This window comes from Artemia sp. Qi Xiang Cuo, chromosome 10 (assembly GCF_049724085.1).
Source record: "Artemia sp. Qi Xiang Cuo chromosome 10, ASM4972408v1, whole genome shotgun sequence".
In the NCBI taxonomy this organism is placed as follows: Eukaryota; Metazoa; Arthropoda; class Branchiopoda; order Anostraca; family Artemiidae; genus Artemia; species Artemia sp. Qi Xiang Cuo.
In genome coordinates this window covers 73,103,264-73,129,054 of record NC_142803.1, presented here as the reverse complement: position 1 = coordinate 73,129,054, position 25,791 = coordinate 73,103,264, and the positions used below count along the sequence as shown (strand labels likewise).

Sequence of the window (25,791 nt, the reverse complement as noted above, 5' to 3'; positions counted from 1 at the left end):
ATAATTGTTATTGCTCTTTTTTGAATACTTTCAATTTTAGAACATTGGTCTTTGGTCAACCCAGGGCAAGCATATTCCAGACAGGGTCTTATATAAGAACAATAAATTATTTTAAGGTTTTGGATTGATGTGGAGAACCGTTCTAGAAGGGATAAATTTTTAAGGAGAACAACTACCTGACTTAAATAAGTGGGAAATGTGGGAGTTCCATTTAAGGTCGTTGTCCAACTGCGCACCAAGCAGTTTAACAGTATTTAAATTTGGTATGCAACGGTAAATATTGATAGGGGGTATATTTAAAATAAAATAAAATAACATGAAACTGCTTTTGGGTATGCTTAAGTTGAGTTTAGCATTGTCAAGCTAATTCTTTAAATTGTTAATGAGTGAATCGAGTGTAACATTCAAAGTATTAGATGTTTGACAAAGGTTCCGTAATGTCAAATCATCCGCAAATTTAAAAGTTGCCAAAAATTGGTAAAACATTATTAAAAACAATTAAAAATGCTAAAGGACCTAACTTAGTCTTTTGAGGTGCTCCACAGGAAATCCAGGAAAAACCTGATGAATCCCAATTAGGGAGGCCTTTAAATTGTTCATGGCCTGACAAAGCGCTAGGTAACATTTGTAAAATAAAATTTCTTGAACCTAAAGCCTTTGCATTATCTATAAATGTATGATGATCCAAATTGTGGAAGGCTTTGCTAATATCAGCAGAAACAGCCTCAATATAGGAACTATTCAACTCAAGATGTTTGAAAATACTATCAAGTATACAAATTAAGTAATGCATCTTGATTTGATTTGGCCTTAGGGCAAACTCAATTGGGTTGATTTTATCATGAATATTGTTAATAGGGAAAAGGTAAAAAACTCTCAAAGATTTTACAGAAAACGGAGGTTTTTGACATTGGCCTCAAGTCAGAGGGAACTTTTGGGGTGTTAGTTTTCGGTATAGAAGATATAATAGCTCGTTTAAAACACACTGGAAAAATACCATCTACAAAACACTGGTTATAAATAGCAGTTAGAGGTACACTTAAATACTGGGCACATTCCACAATCAATTTGGTAGGGATATCACCTGGGTATATTGACTTATTTGTGTCAAGAGCTTCGAGTTTAAGTTGATTTAGACCAGATTAAGAGACCAGAGCTCGATGTGTTTGCTTAATGCGTATGTAATTGGAAAGGAACACAAACAATTAAGAACATCTTCAGACAAGTGAAGAAAACAAAGCAAAAAAAGGCAAAAAGAGAAGAAGATAGAGCAAAGCCATCTATTAAAACACTAACCAGTGCAATATCCCTGATCTGTTTTGTAGTTTGTACGGAACACAACTAATAGGTTCCGATGTGACCAGATTAAGAGACCAGAGCTCGATGTGTTTGCTTAATGCGTATGTAATTGGAAAGGAACACAAACAACTAAGAACATCTTCAGACAAGTGAAGAAAACAAACAAAAAAGGCAAAAAGAGAAAAGATGGAGCAGAGCCATCTATTAAAACACTAACCAGTGCAATATCCCTGATCCGTTTTGCAGTTTGTGCGAAATACAATCAAGAGGTTCCGTTGTGACCAGAATAACAGACCTGAGCTCGATGTGTTTGCTTAATGCGTCTGTATTTGGAAAGGAACACAAACAACTAAGAACGTTTTCAGACAATTGAAGAAAAACAAGCAAAAGAAGGCAAAAAGGGAAGAAGATAGAGCAGAGCCATCTATTAAAACACTAACCAGTGAAATATCCCTGATCTGTTTTCCAGTTTGTACAGAACACAACTAATAGGTTCCGATGTGACCAGATTAAGAGAGCAGAGCTCGATGTGTTTGCTTAATGCGTATGTAAATGGAAAGGAACACAAAAAACTAAGAACATCTTCAGACAAGTGAAGAAAACAAACAAAAAAGGCAAAAAGAGAAGAAGAGAGGGCAGAGCTATCTATTAAAACACTAACCAGTGCAATATCTCTGATCCGTTTTGCAGTTTGTGCGAGACACAATCAAGAGGTTCCGTTATGACCAGATTAAGAGACTAGAGCTCGATGTGTTTGCTTAATGCGTATGTAATTGGAAAGGAACACAAACAATTAAGAACATCTTCAGACAAGTGAAGAAAACAAACAAAAAAGGCAAAAAGAGAAGAAGATAGAGCAAAGCCATCTATTAAAACACTAACCAGTGCAATATCCCTGATCTGTTTTGCAGTTCGTACGGAACACAACTAAGAAGTTCCGTTGTGACCAGATTAGAGAGACCAGATTAAGAGACCAGAGCTCGATGTGTTTGCTTAATGCGTATGTAAATGGAAAGGAACACAAACAACTAAGAACATCTTCAGACAAGTGAAGAAAACAAACAAAAAAGGCAAAAAGAGAAGAAGAGAGGGCAGAGCTATCTATTAAAACACTAACCAGTGCAATATCTCTGATCCGTTTTGCAGTTTGTGCGAGACACAATCAAGAGGTTCCGTTATGACCAGATTAAGAGACTAGAGCTCGATGTGTTTGCTTAATGCGTATGTAATTGGAAAGGAACACAAACAACTAAGAACATCTTTAGACAAGTGAAGAAAAAAAAAGCAAAAAAGGCAAAAAGAGAAGAAGATAGAGCAGAGCCATCTATTCAAACACTAACCAGTGCAATATCCCTGATCTGTTTTCCAGTTTGTACAGAACACAACTAAGAAGTTCCGTTGTGACCAGATTAGAGAGACCCGGTTAAGAGACCAGAGCTCGATGTGTTTACTTAATGCGTATGTAATTGGAAAGGAACATAAACAACTAAGAACATCTTTAGACAAGTGAAGAAAAAAAAGCAAAAAAAGGCAAAAAGAGAAGAAGATAGAGCAGAGCCATCTATTCAAACACTAACCAGTGCAATATCCCTGATCTGTTTTCCAGTTTGTACAGAACACAACTAAGAGGTTCCGTTGTGACCAGATTAAGAGACCAGAGCTCGATGTGTTTGCTTAATGCGTATGTAAATGGAAAGGAACACAAACAACTAAGAACATCTTCAGACAAGTGAAGAAAACAAACAAAAAAGGCAAAAAGAGAAGAAGATAGAGCAAAGCCATCTATTAAAACACTAACCAGTGCAATATCCCTGATCTGTTTTGCAGTTCGTACGGAACACAACTAAGAAGTTCCGTTGTGACCAGATTAGAGAGACCAGATTAAGAGACCAGAGCTCGATGTGTTTGCTTAATGCGTATGTAAATGGAAAGGAACACAAACAACTAAGAACATCTTCAGACAAGTGAAGAAAACAAACAAAAAAGGCAAAAAGAGAAGAAGAGAGGGCAGAGCTATCTATTAAAACACTAACCAGTGCAATATCTCTGATCCGTTTTGCAGTTTGTGCGAGACACAATCAAGAGGTTCCGTTATGACCAGATTAAGAGACTAGAGCTCGATGTGTTTGCTTAATGCGTATGTAATTGGAAAGGAACACAAACAACTAAGAACATCTTTAGACAAGTGAAGAAAAAAAAAGCAAAAAAGGCAAAAGAGAAGAAGATAGAGCAGAGCCATCTATTCAAACACTAACCAGTGCAATATCCCTGATCTGTTTTCCAGTTTGTACAGAACACAACTAAGAAGTTCCGTTGTGACCAGATTAGAGAGACCCGGTTAAGAGACCAGAGCTCGATGTGTTTACTTAATGCGTATGTAATTGGAAAGGAACATAAACAACTAAGAACATCTTTAGACAAGTGAAGAAAAAAAAGCAAAAAAAGGCAAAAAGAGAAGAAGATAGAGCAGAGCCATCTATTCAAACACTAACCAGTGCAATATCCCTGATCTGTTTTCCAGTTTGTACAGAACACAACTAAGAGGTTCCGTTGTGACCAGATTAAGAGACCAGAGCTCGATGTGTTTGCTTAATGCGTATGTAATTGGTAAGGAACACAAACAACTAAGAACATCTTTAGACAAGTGAAGAAAACAAAGCAAAAAAAGGCAAAAAGAGAAGAAGATAGAGCAAAGCCATCTATTAAAACACTAACCAGTGCAATATCCCTGATCCGTTTTGCAATTTTGCGAAACACAACCAAGAGGTTCGGTTGTGACCAGATTAGAGACCAGAGCTCGATGTGTTTGCTTAATACGTATGTAATTGAAAAGGAACACAAACAACTAAGAACATCTTTAGACAAGTGAAGAAAAAAAAAGCAAAAAAAGGCAAAAAGAGAAGAAGATATAGCAGAGCCATCTATTCAAACACTAACCAGTGCAATATCCCTGATCTGTTTTCCAGTTTGTACAGAACACAACTAAGAAGTTCCGTTGTGACCAGATTAGAGAGACCAGATTAAGAGACCAGAGCTCGATGTGTTTGCTTAATGCGTATGTAATTGGAAAGTAACACAAACAACTAAGAACATCTTTAGACAAGTGAAGAAAAAAAAGCAAAAAAAGGCAAAAACAGAAGAAGATAGAGCAGAGCCATCTATTCAAACACTAACCAGTGCAATATCCCTGATCCGTTTTCCAGTTTGTACAGAACACAACTAAGAAGTTCCGTTGTGACCAGATTAAGAGACCAGAGCTCGAAGTGTTTGCTTAATGCGTATGTAATTGGTAAGGAACACAAACAACTAAGAACATCTTTAGACAAGTGAAGAAAAAAAAGCAAAAAAAGGCAAAAAGAGAAGAAGATAGAGCAGAGCCATCTATTCAAACACTAACCAGTGCAATATCCCTGATCTGTTTTCCAGTTTGTACAGAACACAACTAAGAGGTTCCGTTGTGACCAGATTAAGAGACCAGAGCTCGATGTGTTTGCTTAATGCGTATGTAATTGGAAAGGAACACAAACAACTAAGAACATCTTTAGACAAGTGAAGAAAATAAAAGCAAAAAAAGGCAAAAAGAGAAGAAGATAGAGCAGAGCCATCTATTCAAACACTAACCAGTGCAATATCCCTGATCTGTTTTCCAGTTTGTACAGAACACAACTAAGAGGTTCCGTTGTGACCAGAGCTCGATGTGTTTGCTTAATGCGTATGTAATTGGAAAGGAACACAAACAACTAAGAACATCTTTAGACAAGTGAAGAAAAAAAAAGAAAAAAAAGGCAAAAAGAGAAGAAGATAGAGCAGAGCCATCTATTCAAACACTAACCAGTGCAATATCCCTGATCTGTTTTCCAGTTTGTACAGAACACAACTAAGAGGTTCCGTTGTGACCAGATTAGAGAGACCAGATTAAGAGACCAGAGCTCGATGTGTTTGCTTAATGCGTATGTAATTGGAAAGGAACACAAACAATTAAGAATATCTTCAGACAAGTGAAGAAAAAAAAAGGCAAAGAGAAGAAGATAGAGCAGAGCCATCTATTAAAACACTAACCAGTGCAATATCCCTGATCCGTTTTGCAGTTTGTGCAAAACACAACCAAGAGGTTCTGTTGTGACCAGATTAAAGAGACCATATTAAGAGACCAGAGCCTTTTGTGTTTGCTTAATGCGTATGTAATTGGAAAGGAACACAAACAACTAAGAACATCTTCAGACAAGTGAAGAAAAAAAAGCAAAAAAAGGCAAAAAGAGAAGAAGATTGAGCAGAACCATCTATTAAAACACTAACCAGTGCAATATCCCTGATCCGTTTTGCAATTTTGCGAAACACAACCAAGAGGTTCGGTTGTGACCAGATTAGAGACCAGAGCTCGATGTGTTTGCTTAATGCGTATGTAATTGGAAAGGAACACAAACAACTAAGAACATCTTTAGACAAGTGAAGAAAAAAAAAAGAAAAAAAAGGCAAAAACAGAAGAAGATAGAGCAGAGCCATCTATTCAAATACTAACCAGTGCAATATCCCTGATCTGTTTTCCAGTTTGTACAGAACACAACTAAGAAGTTCCGTTGTGACCAGATTAAGAGACCAGAGCTCGATGTGTTTGCTTAATGCGTATGTAATTTGAAAGGAACACAAACAACTAAGAACATCTTTAGACAAGTGAAGAAAAAAAAAATCAAAAAAGGCAAAAACAGAAGAAGATAGAGCAGAGCCATCTATTCAAATACTAACCAGTGCAATATCCCTGATCTGTTTTCCAGTTTGTACAGAACACAACTAAGAGGTTCCGTTGTGACCAGATTAGAGAGACCAGAGCTCGATGTGTTTGCTTAATGCGTATCTAATTGGAAAGGAACACAAACAACTAAGAACATCTTCAGACAAGTGAAGAAAAAAAAGCAAAAAAGGCAAAAAGAGAAGAAGATAGAGCAGAACCATATATTAAAACACTGACCAGTGCAATATCCCTGATCCGTTTTGCAGTTTGTGCGAAACACAATCAAGAGGTTCCGTTGTGACCAGATTAGAGAGACCAGATTAAGAGACCAGAGCTCGATAAGTTTGCTTAATGCGTATGTAATTGGAAATGAACACAAACAACTAAGAACATCTTCAGACAAGTGAAGAAAACAAAGCAATAAAAGGCAAAAAGAGAAGAAGATAGAGCAAAGCCATCTATTAAAACACTAACCAGTGCAATATCCCTGATCTGTTTTGCAGTTTGTACGGAACACAACTAAGAGGTTCCGTTGTGACCAGATTAGAGAGACCAGATTAAGAGACCAGAGCTCGATGTGTTTGCTTAATGCGTATGTAATTGGAAAGGACCACAAACAATTAAGAATATCTTCAGACAAGTGAAGAAAAAAAGGCAAAGAGAAGAAGATAGAGCAGAGCCATCTATTAAAACACTAACCAGTGCAATATCCCTGATCCGTTTTGCAGTTTGTGCAAAACACAACCAAGAGGTTCTGTTGTGACCAGATTAAAGAGACCATATTAAGAGACCAGAGCCTTTTGTGTTTGCTTAATGCGTATGTAATTGGAAAGGAACACAAACAACTAAGAACATCTTCAGACAAGTGAAGAAAAAAAAGCAAAAAAAGGCAAAAAGAGAAGAAGATTGAGCAGAACCATCTATTAAAACACTAACCAGTGCAATATCCCTGATCTGTTTTGCAGTTTGTACGGAACACAACTAAGAGGTTCCGTTGTGACCAGATTAGAGAGACCAGATTAAGAGACCAGAGCTCGATGTGCTTGCTTAATACGTATGTAATTGGAAAGGAACAAAAACAACTAAGAACGTCTTCAGACAAGTGAAGAAAAAAAAGCAAAAAAAGGCAAAGATAAGAAGATAGAGCAGAGACATCTATTAAAACACTAACCAGTGCAATATCCCTGATCCGTTTTGCAGTTTGCGCAAAACACAACCAAGAGGTTCCATTGTGACCAGATTAGAGAGACCAGATTAAGAGACCAGAGCTCGATGTGTTTGCTTAATGCATATTTAATTGGAAAGGAATTTATTATATTTATTTTAAAGGAATATATTTATTTTATTATATTTTTATATTTTATTATATTTTATTATATAAAAAATATTTATTATATTCCTCGAGATTGAAATACAACGTAAGGCACACAAACTTACCAGATTCACGAATTATGAATAGCTTCATAAAGTAAGGCGAACTTGAAAGTCACTTGAAGTTTTTGAAACTACAGAAACGAGAATATTACGAAGAGCAGAAGAAGAGGAAGAAATAAAATACTTACGGGTATCCCCCGGGTTTCAAGCACTATATGAGGCACATGTCTGGCGGATAAGGCTGATCTAATTCTGGACTTTATTTCTATTGCAACACTGTCAGTAAATGCATGACCGTCCATCATTTTGACAAATAAAAATACCTTTTCATCTGTTGTTTTACTCAACTTGCTTACACATAAGCTATCAACTATTCCAGAGATGGTTTCAACTAGAAAAAAAAATTATAAATTTTTATACAATTTTGATGATTGTCATGATCAAGTTTACCAACTATGGATACCCACAGACATCTTTTCAGAAGGGAAAGGGAAAATGTTCGAAAAAACACAAAAAAAAATTCCCCTTCTATCCGAAAATATACAGCACCGATGAAAAAAGTAAGCTCACTTGTCAGCCCGACAGCCCAAAATTAGGAGGGAGAGCATATTTCTAAGAAACAACATACGAGAAATATAGGACATGTTATTTAGATTTTGTGTTTAGTTGCTTTAAGGTAAAAAGTAATAAGGTAGGGTAAATTTAAAGTAATAGCCTGGCAGGCATATACTTTTGCTTACCCCTTTACCCTTTTTTCATAACAATGTAACAAGTCGAATTAAGTTATTTCTAAACATTTAAAATCCAAATTAGGAAATATAAATCCTGCATCCCGTATATGGGACATCCCGTGTAAAGTCTTACAAATTATTGCCTCCACAATCAAGCATTGGACAAAAAAAGATCATACAACGACTAAAGTGCCGATGAAGTAGGTAAGAATACTTTTCAGATGGCATCAACAGATATAGCCTAAGATATGACGATTTTCAATGGTCTATATATGGAGATCCACTGCGAAGTGTTGTAAATCATTACCTAAGCAACCAAGCATTGGAAAAAAAGGATATTACAAGGACTACATTGCCGATTTACCTACAGTTCTCATGAATTTTTTTTTTTTTTACTACTTCATGTGCTTTTATCTGATTCCGCTTTAACAATTAACTCTTCTTCTATAGCATAATTATCTTCCTGTTTTTTTTGTAGCCTGTTTTCCTGTTTCCTGTTTTCTTGTAATTATTTTCCTGTTTTCTTTATCATATCCTCCACCATGGACTTCTTTCCCTAGTAATGAGAAAAAAATTAAAATTTGTTGCTCCTCAAGAACTGAAATATACATTTGAGAAACTCTAACAATGATTTCGAAAGTACAATCATTTTGACCACAAACTGTATTTCATGAACAGTTCCTGAACTTTTTTTTGGCAAATTTGGACGCTTCGGATAATTTTTTTTAACAATTTAAGAAATTCTAAGAATGTGCCCTTCTGCACTGTATTAAAATTTGTAAAAATTTACTTTTATTCATTATTGAGTTCATATTTACAATTTGAGCTATGCTTTCCAGTTTGAAACACAATCATTGCAATGGAATTAAATGGAATGAATATATGGTTATCCATAATTTTGAGAAATAAAAATACCTTTTCATCCGTTGTTTTACTCAACTTGCTTACACATAGGCTGTCAACTATTCCAGGAATGGTTTTAACTAGAAAAAAAAAATATAAGTTTTGATAAAGCCATGGCCAGACTTATTACCAAAAATTAGTTTACCCACTATGGCTACTCACAGAAATCTTTTCAGCGGGGACAGAGAAAATGTTTAAAAAAAACATAAAAAAACCTTCCCTTATATTCAAAAATATATCGTACCGATGAAAAAAATAAACTTATCCGCCCGACAGCCTGAAATTGGGAGGGAGAGCAAATTCTGGAAAAAAATTGTGAGATACGTAAGAAAACAGAAAAGTTATTTAGATTTTATGTTTAGTTCCTATTGCTTCATCCTTTTATACCCTTTACCTCTTATACCCTTCGCTCTTTTTATACCTTATTTATTACCCTTTTAGAGATTTTGTCATCCTTTTTTTATCACAACGTTCAGATGAACTGTTCTGAAAAATTTTAAATACAAATTGGGAAACATAAAATTCTGCATAGCTTGTTGGAATTCTACTCCGAAGGTCGCAGGTTCAGTTCCTTCCGAAGGCAATTTTTAAGCGCGTTGGGCATTTTCCACGGAGATGGATTGATCGAAACCTCATCGAATCTCGCTGGACTTAAAACCAAGCACTCTTTGGTTAGACTTCGATGCAATAACCTCTGAAGCAGCTTTTGATAATACACTCTGCATATGTGGACTTCTAAGACTTGGCTGCGAAATTTAGTCTTCTTTGTGTTAAGGCGCTGGGGATGTGAGTAAGCACACTTCTCACATTTTAATAAGCAATATAACAGGCCCAATGAATATACATGGTGTATCACCCTTCAACAAAAGCTTGTATAGCCTAAAATGTGCTGACCGGAATAGCCTATATATGGGGTATCCTCTGTAAAGAGTTACAAATTAATACCTACGCAACCAAGCATTGGGAATAAAGGATCATACAAGTACTACATTGCAGATGAGGTAAGTTTAGAGCATTTCTCGGATGACACCAATCAATATAACATCTGATGTGCTGCCACTTCACGGTCTATATTCACTGTATAGTGTTGCAACTAAAAGGTTTTTCCGCCGTCAAAATAAAAACTGTTAGCTAACATTCTTAGAGAATATCTTTAACAAATCGAATACTTGTAAGAGAAATTGTTGGAGAATTTATTTCTCTTAGATAACAATTGTGTTTGGACCAATAGTGCCGATGAGGTAATTAAGAATACCTCTCAGGTGGCACCTCTCAGATAAAAAGCCTAAAATGTTATATGAAACTAAGAGAGGAAAGGAAATAATAAAATGAAAAATAAAACCAAAAAAAGGGGTAGAAAACGAGGATTTTGTCAGCCAGTGGCAAAACATGAAGATGAAGAACAAGCAAATATTCCAACAGAGACCTCCACCAAGTCGTCTTCAGTGCTAAACAAAAAGAAAACAAAAAGAAAAAAAAAAACAACAAAGTCAGGTAAACTTCGAAAGGTTAGATTTTTTTTTTTTTTCTTTTTGTTTAGCACTTTGTATCTTTGAAGATAAAAAATCCCCCCAGCCCTCAGGGCCAGGGTTTTAAGTTATACCCTGGGGGAACGTAAGGTTTTTATAGAAAGGCTGGTCATATAAACTTTGGATGGGGCTCATTGGATTGTAAATCAGAAGTTCTAGTGCTCTTTTTAAGAGTCAAAGTAATCAGAGGGCCGTTAATATATGCTATGCTTTACCCCCACCCCCTAATGTGCAAATGTATAACCCAAATTTGTTTCTAAACTATTATATATTCATCCTATTATTTTAAGTTATATTAGGATTCTTTTTTTAATTTAAGACGTATTTTTCAAATTCTTTAAAATTTCAAGGCTAAATTACGATTTAGCCCAGTAAACTCTCATGGGTTGATAGGGCTGGATTTAAAGCTTTGACTTTTTTTGCAGTTTCTTCTTTTGGGCATTCTTTCTTTACTGCTCTCAGGCGGGTGGTCGTTTTCTTGACCGATGCTGGCAAAAACGTACTTGTAGTATGTCACATATAGGGGAGACATAAACCTGTACATGATCCTGACTGCATATCTTGATCGTGACTGCCGATTCACTTACAGTGCTGGTGAATGTTTATTAATTCAAACATTCGGACTTAATTTCCACTGACCTTGCTACTATAATATGCAGAAGAGAGACATATATTGTTTCTACTTCACCATTTTAAAAAATCAGGCTTGATTTTCACTATCCTTGGTATTCCTAGTATAATATTTTCAGTATAATACTAAGATATTACCTTAAATTGTCTTAAAAATTTTAACAGGGACCTCCGCCAAGTCGTCCTCAGCGTAAAAAAAAAAAAAAAAAAAAAAAAGTCAGGTAAAATTCGAAAGGTTAGATTTTTTTTTGTTTTTTTTTTTTGTTTTTTGTTTAGCACTGAGGACGACTTGGCGGAGGTCCCTGTTGAAATATTTGCTTGTTCTTCGTCTTCATGTTTTGCCACTGGCTGACAAAATCCTCGTTTTCTCACCCTTTTTGGTTTTATTTTTCATTTTATTATTTCCTTTCATACCCAGTGTGGTCTTAGAATGCATTTAAGCCTAAAATGTGCTAACCTTGGATTGTGTATGGATTCGGTAATCCAATACGATGTTGCAAATCATCACCTAGGAAACCAAGCTATGGAGAGCAGAACTTCCAAGGACTACAGTGCCGATTCACCTACAGTGCTGGTGAATTTTTTTATTTGTTACTTTATGTGCTTTTATTTGATTTTGCTTTAGGATTGAACTTCACTGAAAAAATATAAATGTTTTTACTTTTATAACTTTAATAAATCAAATAATATTACGATTTTTATTACTAAATATCAGTATGTGTATATTAAACTGACAATGCACATTCATTAGTATTTTTTCCGTAAAGTGCAAATTATTTTTTGGCCTTGGGAAGGTATATGGGTTTTGAGTCCTATTGATGTTAGTTTCTGCTCGTTTTGAGTTGGACTCCGGTTATTTATTGTAATTTCTAATCGTTTTGAGTTTCATTTATTTATCGATGCTGATTTGTGGTAGTTTCACGCTTGGCAGATTATTTGATTTTATTTTGGCTCATTTTTGGTTTAATGGAGTTCTTTACTTTTTTTTGAAAATCTTATTTTGTGGAAAAAGTTTTTTTAATTAATTTCTGTTCGTTTTATATTGACATAATCTTTTCACAGGAAATGAAGATAATGCTTTAAATCTTTTAGTGTTTTTAAAAGATTTATACTTTTGCCTGCTATTTGTACAATGGAGAAAAAATTTCACCAATTTTTAACACAATAATCGCCCTTAAAAATGTGTACTCAAATAGAAGTGTTTAACTTAGTTTCATACCTCGTCTAGTTGACCTGAAATGGAAAACGTGATACCATTCGCAAAAAAATCTGTTTACTTTCTTTGATAGCTTAGATATACTTACGCTATTTTGATTTGGTTAAATTTTAAGAGCAGAAGCAGCCCCAAAAGTTTGAACATAAAACCCTCAGTCATTCTTGGGATACTGCTGAGATGCCTTATTGGGAATTAGCATTAACAGAGTGCATTTTGATTTAATCTTATGGCAACATTAAGTTTTTAAACAAAAAGTCAAATGGCAGGGTGGGCGTGGGAGGGGGATTAGTTTTCCTCCAATCACTTTCGACTATTAAAAAGGGCATCAGCCCTTCTATTTTCAATCGAATGAGCCCTTTTCGAAGTTCCTTCGACAACTCCTTCGATACAAAGTGCCCTGGTCCAAACAACAACAACAACAACAAAAAAATAATACATTATACCCACATCGATCTTTACTATAAAAATGTCAAGCCTTCCAATCACTTTCGACTATTAAAAAGGGCACTAGGCCTTTCGATTTTCAATCAAATGGGCCCTTTTTGAGTTTCTACGACAACACTTCCTATAAACGCCTTATATGCCACCAGGGCATAAATTACAACTATTACCCTAAGGGCTGTGAGGATGGTTGTCATCCTCTTAAGACCTTATTGCCAGAACTTTCAACCACGTTAAGCAAAATGGCTATCTCAAAATTTTGATTGGATGTGTCTGGGAAATGGTGGGCGTGAGAGGGGTGTTAGTCTTTCTCCAATCACTTTGAACTATTAAAAAATGCACTAGCCCTTTCAATTTTCAATCAAATGAGCCCTTTTGAAGTTTCTACGACAACGCTTTCAATAAAAGCCTTATATGCCCCCAGGGGATAACTTACAACCGTCGCCCTGAGGACTGGGGAGGGGGAGTGTCATCCTCACAGACCTAATTTCCAAAACTTTCCACTACGGTGAAAAAAACGGCTATCTTATAATTTTGACCGGATGTGTTTGGGGGAAGGGTGGGAGTGAGAGGGAGGTTAGTTACACTCCAATCACTTTCAACTATTAAAAAGGGCACTAACCCTCTCAATTTTCAATTGGATGAGCCCCATTTGAAGTTTTTACGACAGCTCTGTTGTTAAAAACCTTATATGCCCCCAGGGCATAACTTACAACCTTTGCCCTGGGGACTCTGGGGGGGTTTCTCATCCTTAAATACATAATTTACAGAACTTTTAACTACGTTGAACAAAATGGCTATCTCTAAACTTTGATTGAATGTGTTTGGGGAAATGGAGGGTGTAAGAGGGGGGGTTAATTAATCTCAACTCACTTTCGACTATTAAAAAGGGCAATTTCAATTTCCAATCGAATGAGCCCCTTTTAAAATTTATACAACAACTTTCTTTATAAACCTTATATGCCCCCAGGGCATAACTTACAACCCTTGCACTGAAAGCTCTGATGGCGTTATCATCCTAAAAGACCTAATTTCCACAACCTTCGAATACGTTGAACAAAATGGATATCTCAAAATTTTGATTGAATGTGTTTGGGGAAATGGTGGGCGTGAGAGGGGGGGTTAGTTAGCCTTCTATCACATTCGACTATTAAAAAGACTAGAGACCTTTGAGTTTCCGATTGAGTGAGTGCACTTTGATGTTTTTCAACATCAATTTCAATAAAAAACCTTACAGACTACCAGGGTATCGCTTAAAGCTCTTGTCCGGAGGGTTGTGGGGGGATGGGTTGTCATCTTTAAAGACCTAATTTCCAAAACTTTCAACTGCGTTGAATAAAATGGCTATCTAAAAATTTTGATTGGATGTGTTTGGGGAAAAGGTGGGCGTGAGAGGGGGGTTATATGCCCACAAATCACTTTCGACTATTAAAAAGTGCACTAGCCCTTTGAATTTCTAATCGAATGAGCCCTTTTTCAAGTTCCTACGACAAACATTTCAATAGAAACCTTATATTCCCCCGGGGCATAACTTATAACCCTTGCCCTGAAGACTGTGGAGGGAATTTCCTCCTCAAGCGTATAATTTCCTGAACTTTAAATAACGTGGAACAAAATGGATATCTCAAAACTTAGAGTGGATATGTTTCGGGAAATGGGAGGCTTGGAAGGGGTGTTAGTTGCCTTCCAATCACTTTCGAATATTAAAAAGGGCACTAGCCATTTCAATTCCCAATCGAATGAGCCCTTTTTGAAGATTCTACAACGACGCGCTCAGTAAAAACCTTATATGCCCCCAGGGCATAACTTACAACCCTTGCCCTGAGGGCTGTGGGGGAGTGTCCTTCTCAAAAACATAATTTCTATCTGGAAATCAACAACACTGAACAAAATGGCTATCTAAAAATTTTGACTGGATGTGTTTGAGGAAAAGATGGGCGAGAGAGGGGTGCTAGTTGCCCTCAAATCACTTTTAACTATTAAAGAGGGCGCTACCGCTTTGAATTTCCAATCGAAAGAGCCCTTTTCCAAGTTTCTGCGACAACGATTTCAATAAAAACTCCTATGCCCACATGGCATATCTTATAACCATTGCCCTTAAGACATTGGGGGGAGTATCCTGCTCAAACGCATAATATCATCGAATTTTAGTACTTGGAACAAACTCGCTACTTTAAAATTTTGTTTGGATGTTTTGGGACATGGTGGCAATAGAAGGGGTGTTAGTTGCCTTCTAATTACTTTCGACTATTAGAAAGCGCACAAGCTAACTTCTAATCGAATGAGCCCTTTTTGAAGTTTCTACTACAACGCTTTCTATAAAAAACTTTATATGCCCCCAGGGCATAAATTACAATCCTTGTCCTGAGGGCTGTGAGGGGGTTATCATCCTCAAAGACCTAATTTCCAGAACTTTAAACTGTGTTGAATAAATTGGCTATCCCAAAATTTTGATTGGGTGTTTTTGGGGAAAGGGTGGGCCTGAGAGAGGGGTTAGTTGCCCTCCAATCACTTTCAAATATCAAAAAGGGCACTAGCCCTTTAAATTTTCAATCAAATGAGTCCTTTTTCAAGTTTTTGCGAAAAGGATTTTACTAAAAACCTTCTCTGGACCGAGGGAATAACTTATTATTTCAGCTCTGAGGCCTGTGGGGGAGAGTCATCCTGAAAAATATGTTCCCTATCTGGAAATCAACTCCTCTGAACAAAATGGCCATTTCAAATTGTTTATTGGATGTGTTTGGGGGAACGATGGGTGTGGGGGGGGGGGCTATTTGCCCTCCAATCACTTTCGACAATTAAAAAGGGCACTAGCCCTTTGAATTTCCAGTCGATTGAGCTTTTATTGAAGTTTGCTACGACAACGCCTTCTTAAAAAACCTTATATACCCCCAGGGCATAACTTAAAACCCTTGCCCTGAGGGATGTGGGGGAGTGTCCTCAAAAACACATTTTCTATCTGGAAATCAACTACGCTGAACAAAATGGCTATCTCAAAATTTTGATTGGATGTGTTTGCGGGAATGATGGGCGTGGCGGGGGGGGGCTAGATGCCCTCCAATCACTTTCGACTATTAAAAAGGGTACTAGCCCTTTGAATTTCCCACCGAATGAGCCTGTTTTGAAGTTTCTACGACAACGCCTTCTATAAAAACCTTAAAGCCCCCAGGGCATAACTTAAAACCCTTTCCCCGAGGGTTGTGGGGGAGTGTCTTCCTCAAAAAAATATTTTCTATCAGGAAATCAACTACGCTGAACAAAATGGCTGTCTCAAATTGTTGATTGGAGGGTTTTGGGGGACTAATGGGCGTGGGGGGGGGGGCTAGTTGCCCACCAATCACTTTCAACTACTGAAGTGGGTACTATCTCTCCGAATTTCCAATCGAAAGAGGTTGTTTTGAAGTTTCTAGGACAATGCCTTTTATAAAAGCCTTATATATCCCCTGGGCATAGTTTAACACCCGTGCCCTTTGACGTGTTTATCCTCTCCAACAATATTTTACAGATCTGTAAATAAACAACCCTCAAAAAAATGGCTATCTCAAATTGGTGCTTGGATCTTTTGATGAGATTGATGGGCGTGGGGGGGGGCTAGTTGCCCTTCAATCACTTTCGACTATTAAAAAGGGCAGTAGCCACTCCAATTTCCAATCGAATGAGCCCTTTTTAAGTTTCTACAACAACTCCTTCGATACGAAGTGCCCGGGTAGGGAAAAAACACTCTGTGCCCACATCGTTCTTTACTTAGGCAGCGCTAGCGCGCTGCCTATGATAACAACCAGAAACAAAGTTGAAGTATTTTGCGGTACAAGAATTGAAATATATATTCGAGAAAACTTTACAATGATTTCGAAAATACAAACATTTTGACCACAAACTATATCCAAAGAAAAGTTTCTAAACCTTTTTTTTTTTTTAGAACATTTGGGCGTGTTGGATAACAAAAACATTAACTTTTTAAGAAAATTTAACAATGTGCCCTTCTGTACTGAATAAGATTAAAAAAAAAATAAAAAAAGGTGTGTATTCCTGATTAAGCTCATATTTCTGATTTGATTTGTGTTTTCAAGTTTGAAACACAATCATCCCAACAGAATTAAAGAACAAAAAATGATGTATAAGTATAGGCTAGTTAGCCCAAAATGCGTTCTCTATATGTATCGCTAAAGCAAAAGGCGAACGTGCTCGTGCTCGTTCGAAACACAAAAGTACATTTCCCAGAATAATGTGATCGTTAAAATTTTGGGAAGGGTTTAGTTGAACCCGTTTACCTTTTCCATCAGCTTTTGAATTCACATGCGCTTCAATAAAACCATAAGCCATGCCATTCTCAAATAAAAATCAGCATTCCCAAGTAATTCAATTTAATCAAGTGTCAATCACAGAAGAAGAAAACTAGACACCACATTGACAACCCCAAGCATTCCGTCGTAGAAGTATACCCAGAAATATCCACAGACCGACCTTTCACAACAATTTGCAAAACCTCCATGCAAGGGTGCATCCAGGATTAATGTTCAATGGGTGTATTTTCTTTGGAAGGGGGGGGGGGGTTACACAAAAAAACTATAAAAGACGCATCAAAAATTTGTGTATATGCATTCTTGTTACGTTTTTATGAGTCAGATAAAATGTTAGGGGGAGGGAGCTCAAACACTGTAACGCCTCCCCCTGAAAACAGCCTTGCCAGCAAACCACCTTCCAGCCATAATGGGAGGACATTGTCGCAGAATCAAATTGGATGATTGATTGGGAGCTGCTTCTATATAACCTGGGGACTTCTAGAGATAAGGATGTGACCAAGAAAATGTAGGGAGGATTTTTTTTCGATTTTTTGAAAGAAGAATCAATTGCTAGTTATTTTTCAAAATAAAAAAGTTTTTGATTTAATTTTTTTCAATGAAGAGAAAAAAAATTCTCAGAATTTTTGAACTGAAACTTCAAACCGAAACTTATCGTAAAGATATTACATTTTTACATTGTTATATTTAGTTATTATTTGAAAAAAACTACGTTTTCTAAAGAGTTACAGAGGCTGAGTTACAAGGTCGAACCTTAAAACGTACAGGGATTAGGAGGCACAGTTGGGGGGCTGCCGCCCCCCAAACTCCCCGCTTTTGCAGCCTTTAAATATAAAAAAAATTATTTAAACTGAAAGTAAGGAGCGACATTAAAACTTAAAACGAACAGAAATTATTCCGTATATGAAAGGGGCTGTCCCCTCCTCAACGCCTCGCTCTTTACGCTAAAGTTTGAATTTCTAACAACTATTTTTTTTAAACAATAAAAAATTTAGCGTAAAGAGCGAGTCGTTGAGGAGGGCACAGCCCCTTTCATATACGGAATAATTTCTGTTCGTTTTAAGTTTTAATGTCGCTCCTTACTTTCAGTTTAAAGACATTTTTTTTATATTTAAAGGGTGCGAAAGCGGGGGGTTTGGGGGGCGGCAGCCTCCCAACTGTGCCTCCTAATCCCTGTACGTTTTAAGGTTCGAACTTGTGACTCAGCCTCTTTAACAGCCCCCCAACTGTGCCTCCTAATCCCTGTACGTTTTAAGGGTCGACCTTGTAACTCAGTCTCTTTAACTTTTTAGAAAACGTAATTTTTTTCAAATAATTTAAAAAAAGAAACTGATTTTCTTTTTTAAAGTTTAAATTCAGTATTTAAAGAATTGGCTCTAACGGTGATTCGAATCCGGGTTTTCCGCCTGACAGTCTGGAGTATCAAGCGCTGGACTAAACAGACACACTCGTAATTATTTTAGTAAATGGAAGCTATTTTCGACGCAAGCAAATTCCCACGAAACTTGATATTTGGTTTTTGGAAAACAGAGAAGGAGTGATCAGATTGAGCTGAAATTCCGAGGATAAGCTCCCAGGCCCCAGGAAAGCTTATCCTCTAGATTTCAGTCCGATCAGACAACATTAAAGGGAGGTTGTGGTGGGAAAAATTAATATGGACGATTACAGGAAAATAAGGTTTTCGTAAATCTAAATTCTGGGGATAATTTTTCGGTCTGAAAATATCAAAAGGCCCTAAAATGTCGAATTCCGGTTCGAATGAGTCCTGATTCACCCGGATCGGATCCGTTGCCAACTGTGGCCTGTAGGCGTGGCTGATAAAAAAAAAAGAGAAATGAACATTGTGTGGCTATATTTGTTTTTTGGAAAACAGGGAAGGAGTGATCGGATTGAGCTGAAATTTCGAGGATAAGCTCCCGGGCCCTAGGAAAGCTTAACCTCTAAATTTCAGCCCAATCAAACAACGTTAAAGGGGGGCTGTGGTGGGAGGGTCGAAACTTCCGGCCCAGTTTACCCCATGAAGATAAAGTCGGAAAAGGATGAAATTTTGCAAGTTTCTTAGTTTGAGCTTGGGCTACAAAATGCGATTACCGCCGTCTCTCTGCGACCTCTAGGACCTGAAATCGCTTAACATTGTGGTGGGTCACCTCTTTATAGAGGCACAAGTGTGCCTCCTTGATATCAGTCATATTATATTAGTCATATAGTATATTCCGTTATGCTAGTTATGCTAGTTATTATACCATAAAAGTGTTATAACTAATTTTTGATTGTGAATTGATTTTTCTTTTCCATTTTTTTAAAATAAGATACAATTGAAAGGGATTTTTTAAAATTCAAGGCTTTTAAATTTATAACGAAAAGAAAAGATCAGACTCTTCCTTTAGTTCTTGTCTTTTCTGCGCACTTGATTGTCATGTCATACTAATACTATTATTAACAAACCGTTTCAGCATAAAACGCCTGAAAAAAAACCAACCCGTGACAGTTTTCTGACTTTCTCCACCTAAAGGGGTGCCACTCCTCAAGGGAGAAGGGTTTGCGAAAGAAGGAGTCAATTAACCTTCCCAGAATTTCCAGGGGGGTGGGGTATTCATCCATTACGCTTTCATATACAGTGGTAGTTCACGTCTTTTAGCATTCATAAATGCATAAAAGAAATCAAGTTATCAACTATTTTGCAGTAGGTTACATCAGGACATGGCTAATTGTAGAAAGAGAAAAGCCAAGACAGATAGTCCAAGTAATTGAGAGGCAAATGTTTAAATGGCTGTGGCACGGGTAAATGGCGGGAGCTTGAAACTGAACATTAGACGATCAGAAATAATTCGACAGAAGATGGGGACTCAGCCCTGGCCTACCAGGAGCGCCAATTTACGATAATGAAGGGAGGGACATGTTTGAATTTTTTTTTCTAATGAGGATACAAAACAGAGTATTTCGCAAATGCAGGGGTGGGGTGTACTTTTGTTTCGACCATCTTCAATAAAAAAAAAAACAAAAACAAAAAAGTTTCACTTCAAAATCTAAGGGGAACAATTACCCCCCCCCCCGCCCAATAAAAAAACTACCCTGTCACCCATCATCTTGCAGCAAATCCATCAGTGCAATTTGCAGTTTCCTGAAAACAGAAGGTGCTAGCATAATATTTGTTTCAATCTTTCGAGATAACGAATATTTTTTATTTTAGGTAAAACTGTTAACTTAATAATAGTTACTTCTAGCTAACGACTAAAACGTGAGTTGGACTTAGCTTTTTAGGTTAAAGATCAAAATCTATTAAAATTAACATTAAAATCCCCTCCTTGTTGAATATTGAAAATTGGCCTATAGAGTAGCTTGCAGTTTAGTGGAAACAATAGGTGCTTGAACGATTCAGGTGATTGGAACAATAATTTTGTCATTTGTATTAGATTTATAATTTCTTAAACTTTCAGCGTTTCAGATAAAAAAAATGTTATTGTTATATTACTGAATAAAAACCAGTTTTATTAGCATTTGTCCGAGAACAGCGTACATATCCATGCACCCTGTTTTTACAGTTATTGTTGTATAACAATGTTGTATAGCAAACTGTTTTACAACAATTATTTTCACTTTTGAAAGATTCTTCTTGTATAACAACAGTCGTATAACATTGTTATATGACAATAACATTGTATGACATTGTTATTGTTATATTATTATATTGTTATATTACATTGTATTGTTATATGACAATAACAATATCATATAACAACATGTTGTATAACAATTATTCAATTCCGCCTTTGTCAGATTATTGTTGTAGCCTAAGCAACAAATTAAAGTACTCTTGACAGCACGTATTCACGACTTGATATTTTTTAACCTGTATTAACAAAATGAGTCTATTAATAAACTGTATTAACTGTAATTATTTTATAGTTGCTGTATTGTTATAACTGTATTAATCGTAATAAACTATAATTATAAGTGTTGTAATTATTTCTGTTGCCGTATTTTAATTATAAAAATATTAACTGTAACAAACTGTAATTATAACTATTGTGTTTATCAAAGTAATGTATCACTTTACTGTAATTATAGTTGTATCGCCTGTGTTAATTGTAATAAACTGTAATTATTACTGTACTTACTTAAGACGAGACATAGGCTATTCAGCCCAACGCGGCATCAAGAAGCTACTGGAGCACAAGCTGATGGAGCAAATGGGTTCTGTCTTCTGTGAGTAGTCGAATAAACTCCAGCCACGACTTGTCTTCCACGTTTTCTTCCATGAGGAAGCGGGGGCTGCTAGTAGTACCTGGCGCGTCAGCGTCTCTTCCTGGCGCCTCATTACGTGACCTAGCGTCTTGAATCGTCTTTTCTTGATCATGGTGGAAACGTCACGCTTTTGTCTGCACACTTTCATCAGCCGTTGGTTGCTGATTATTTTCGGCAGCCGTATGTTGCTAATGGCCCGTAGACATTTTCAGTCAAAGGTGTCAAGCTGACGCTCTTCCTGCGCCTTGAGGGACACATCCATATAACAAAATCACACATCCATATAACAAAATTGAACTCACACATGCTGAGTGGATCCTGAACTTCGTCACAAGGTTGATTTCCCTTCTAGTCCAAAGTAGATTGCGGAGCTGGCCAAAGACGGACAAAGCTTTGCTAATCCTGCCTTGAATCTCACTAGTGGCTCCACCTTTTGTATTTATCGAGGATCCTAGGTATTTGAACTCTTCCACCCTCTCAAAAGGTTCTCCACATAGGTATATAGAAGTGTTCTCTTTGGTTGAAAGATACGTCATTTTGGGGATACTGATCGCGAGTCCTGTCTCACTAGCCGTATTCGCTACTCTTTCTATCATATTTTGTACTTTCTGAGCGGAGTCTGTCAGTAAAGTACCATCGTCTGCATATTCAATGACAACAATTCTTTCTTGTGCTGAAAATGTGACACCATCATCTTCTTTCAGTGCGGTTTTCATAATTCAATCTATAATATAGTTAAAAAGAATTGACGATGCCAGATATCCTTGATGGACCCCATATTACTGCACTGTATTTTAATTATAGCAACAGTTTTAATTATAATAAATTTTCGACATAACAGCTCAAATTAGGTATTCTTTTCTTAGACCACACTGCCGTTCTATGACAAACAAAAAAAAATTCTCAAATGAGGATAAATCCATTTATTTTAACAGTAAAAAAAAAAAAAACAGGTAGAAAAGTCCAGATATTTCGATCACATGTACAGCGACCGTCATCAGTAGAATTACTCATGACGTAGAAATCTACTGATGACGGTCTCTGTATATGTGATCGAAATATCTGGACTTTTCTACCTGTTTTTTACTGTTTAAATAAATAGATTTATCCCCATTTGAGAATTTATTTTTCATTATAATAAACAACAATTATAACAAATATTAATAAAATGAACAAGATACAAATACCGATGCTGTAGATTTCAGAAGCTCCGTAGCGCACTCCACTCGGATTCAGCACCGCATCACTTCGACCGAGGATCTTGATACCATGCTCCCCAACTAAACAATGATCCCCATGCGACCAAACACCAGGCTGATTTTTAAAGTAGGCGGAGCGATATATGGACCAATCATCGTCGTGAAGGAACTTGACGGGTAAGCTAGGAATTGGCTTAGTCAATACAAGCTCTCCGCTCTCCCCTAATTTGCACCTTGGACCTGAAATTCAAGAATCATGCTAATAATACGCTTAAAGTACTCCGTAAATTAAAAAAAATGTAGGGGGTAGAGCGCGGGGGGGGGTTGTCGATTTTACTGTTTTTCTACTTTGCACCGAAAATATCTCCCTATAGCTCGTATTTTAAAAATCGATGAGATAGGGGGAAAGAATCTACGAGGCGAGAAAATCCTGCCCTTCCCCCCATTGATGCTACTATTAAAAGGACTAAGAACAATTAAAATGAAACGTGATCGAATATTGTTGAAATATTGCGAATAAAAATTTTTAATAAAAAAAAAACTCTATATGCATTTAAGCAGCTTGTGGTAGTAGCGTGCGCCAAATGAGGTGAAACGGCTCAGCGCAATTACTGCCGAAGATCCCTTCCTCCCTGACTTCAAGTATTCAAAAAACAATTAAAATATGAAGCGTGGTCACTTTTGTGAGTTTGCATATTTCCTCACAAAAAACTTATACTTTTTAATTTTTTTAAAAAGTTAATATTAAACAAAAAAACCTAAAGGAGGAATATTGCTTATATAATTTCAGTTATATTCAATGAAAAACTAGCATTTTGCTGGTTTTCACAGAAAAAAAGGGAGAAAAAAATCATTTCAATTTTGATGAAATTATTGCTGAACAAACAATATAGAGCAATGATGCTACAAAATATCGCCCTCGCAAGACTCCATGGCAAGGGAATATTGCAGGACCCGATAAAAAGCAAAACAAAACTTTAAAAAAAGAAAAAAAATACCATTTTTTGGAAGTGACAAACGAATGAGCCTTCGACCCATGATAAATACTAATTAGAGTTTTAGATATATTATAATTAGTTTTAGATCATAATTACAGTTTTAGATAAAAAGATAAATTACAAGTTTTTGGTAACCACACTTTAAGGCTTATTAGATAAGTTTTTGCTGAACAAAATTTTGCGTCAAAATGTTGTTTTTTAAACTCATTAAATATAAATTGTTAATTATGTACTTTTACTTTCGACTACATAACGATAGGTTAAAATAAATTCGCAGATTTTTATAGGGATAAGTATTTACCATCTGGGGTCCTAACTTCAATCGAACAGCCAAGGTATGGCTTCATAAAACCGTAGTTATTGGGATGTTGGTAATCAAAACCCATAAACACACCAATAATGTCAGTTCCACCTAAAAACAAAATATGAAGTTATTCAAATAAAGAAAAGTAAGAGAGAGAGAGAGAGAGAGAGAGAGAGAGAGAGAGAGAGAGAGAGAGAGAGAGAGAGAGAGAGAGAGAGAGAGAGAGAGAGAGAGAGAGAGAGAGAGAGAGAGAGACAGAAAAAGAGAGAGGGAGATGGAGAGAAAGAGAGAGAGAGATAGAGAGAGACAGACAGAGATATGTCAAGATTGTGATAGATAGAGACATATAGTGAACGAGAAAATGAGAAATAGAGATAGAAAGAAAGAGAGAGAGAGAGAGAGAGACAGAGAGAGAGAGACAGAGAGAGAGACAGAGAGAGAGAGAGAGAGAGAGAGAGAGAGAGAGAGAGCGAGAGAGCGAGAGAGAGAGAGAGAGAGAGAGAGAGAGCTAGATACAGTGAGGGAGAGTGGGAGGAATAGGAAGAAGGAAAGAGAGAGCTAGATACAGTGAGGGAGAGTGGGAGGAATAGGAAGAAGGAAAGAGAGAGCTAGATACAGTGAGGGAGAGTGGGAGGAATAGGAAGAAGGGGGAAGGCAGAGAGAGAGAGAGAGAGGAGGAGATTAGGAGAGAGAGGGGAAGAGGACGGGATATCATTGAAAGAAAAAATAGAACAAAAAAACTTAATATTAAGAGACAGAGGATGGCTTTAATGAAATTGGCATAAATACTATATGTAGCTTATAGTATCAGAGAAGAAAAAAGAAAAAAAAAGATAAATAGTTTTATAAGAAAAATTACTCGCTAACTTTGTAACTTATACAGTGTCCGTGAACTAGCAGTTACATTAAGTGCGTTGCAGGGTCATTTCTACTGGATACAGTGTTTTGACCAGGGAGGTGCTGAGGAGGAACATTTCAAAACCCGCCCTCAAACATTTCCCCTGATCTCTTGGCACTTCTTATTCAAATTACTAAAACAAAATTTATTTTTGTACTCCCCCCCCCAAAAAAATCATGCAATATATATATATATATATATATATATATATATATATATATATATATATATATATATATATATATATATATATATATATATATATATATATATATATATATATATATATATATATATATATATATATATATATATATATATATATATATATATATATATATATATATATATATATATATATATATATATATATATATATATATATATATTCCTTTTTCTCTACTTGGATTCATTTAGCTTTGCGAGTCAGCTATTTCATTGTTACGCAACCTATGATGGTAAAAGTTACAGTTAGGTTAGATTCTGTCAGTTTATGTTAGATTAGGTTAAATTTGGTTATAAATATCAGAAATGAGTCAAAAACCTAACCTAAACTGTCATCATCAAACCTTGCAAAAAACTGAAAAAGTTGACTGGCAACGCCGACTAAATCCAAGGAGAAAAAACGTATTTCGGACGTTCACCGGTGAATGTCGACATTCAACTGTATTTGGGCCGACACTCTTTTTAATTCATGGTAATAACGTTAATAATGCCGTTAAAAATTAAAACTTACGATTTGATGACGCCTTTTTCAAGAATTATCTGCCACTAACTGTGACAAGAGTTCCTCTTTACAGGATGCAGCTTTTTTTTTGCTGATGACAATACTCTTGGCACAGACGGTACAACTGAGTCTGATGTTTGTTCAAAGATGACATCCCTTTTTAAACGACTGATCCAGTGGTCTGATGTAAGTAAATTATTTTTCTTTAGATGCTGGAAAGACATACTCTTTTTCTCAAGAGTCTCAAAGGCTTACAGTGACTTAGGT

The 25,791-nt window shown here is 36.4% G+C and overlaps 1 protein-coding gene across 2 annotated transcripts in view; it reads right to left on the bottom strand.

Annotated features, from left to right (window-relative positions):
- The window catches only part of LOC148948144 (acetoacetyl-CoA synthetase-like), an 89,164-nt gene that overhangs the window by 5,769 nt on the left and 57,604 nt on the right, over positions 1 to 25,791 (bottom strand). For both annotated transcript variants that reach the window (XM_089095706.1, XM_089095704.1), the window contains exons 10-12: positions 23,897 to 24,007; positions 22,586 to 22,837; positions 7,591 to 7,793 (exon numbers count right to left, since the gene is read on the bottom strand). In XM_089095706.1, the coding sequence (XP_088951832.1) occupies positions 7,591 to 7,793; positions 22,586 to 22,837; positions 23,897 to 24,007 (566 nt within the window). The remainder of the gene's footprint in view (positions 1 to 7,590; positions 7,794 to 22,585; positions 22,838 to 23,896; positions 24,008 to 25,791) is intronic.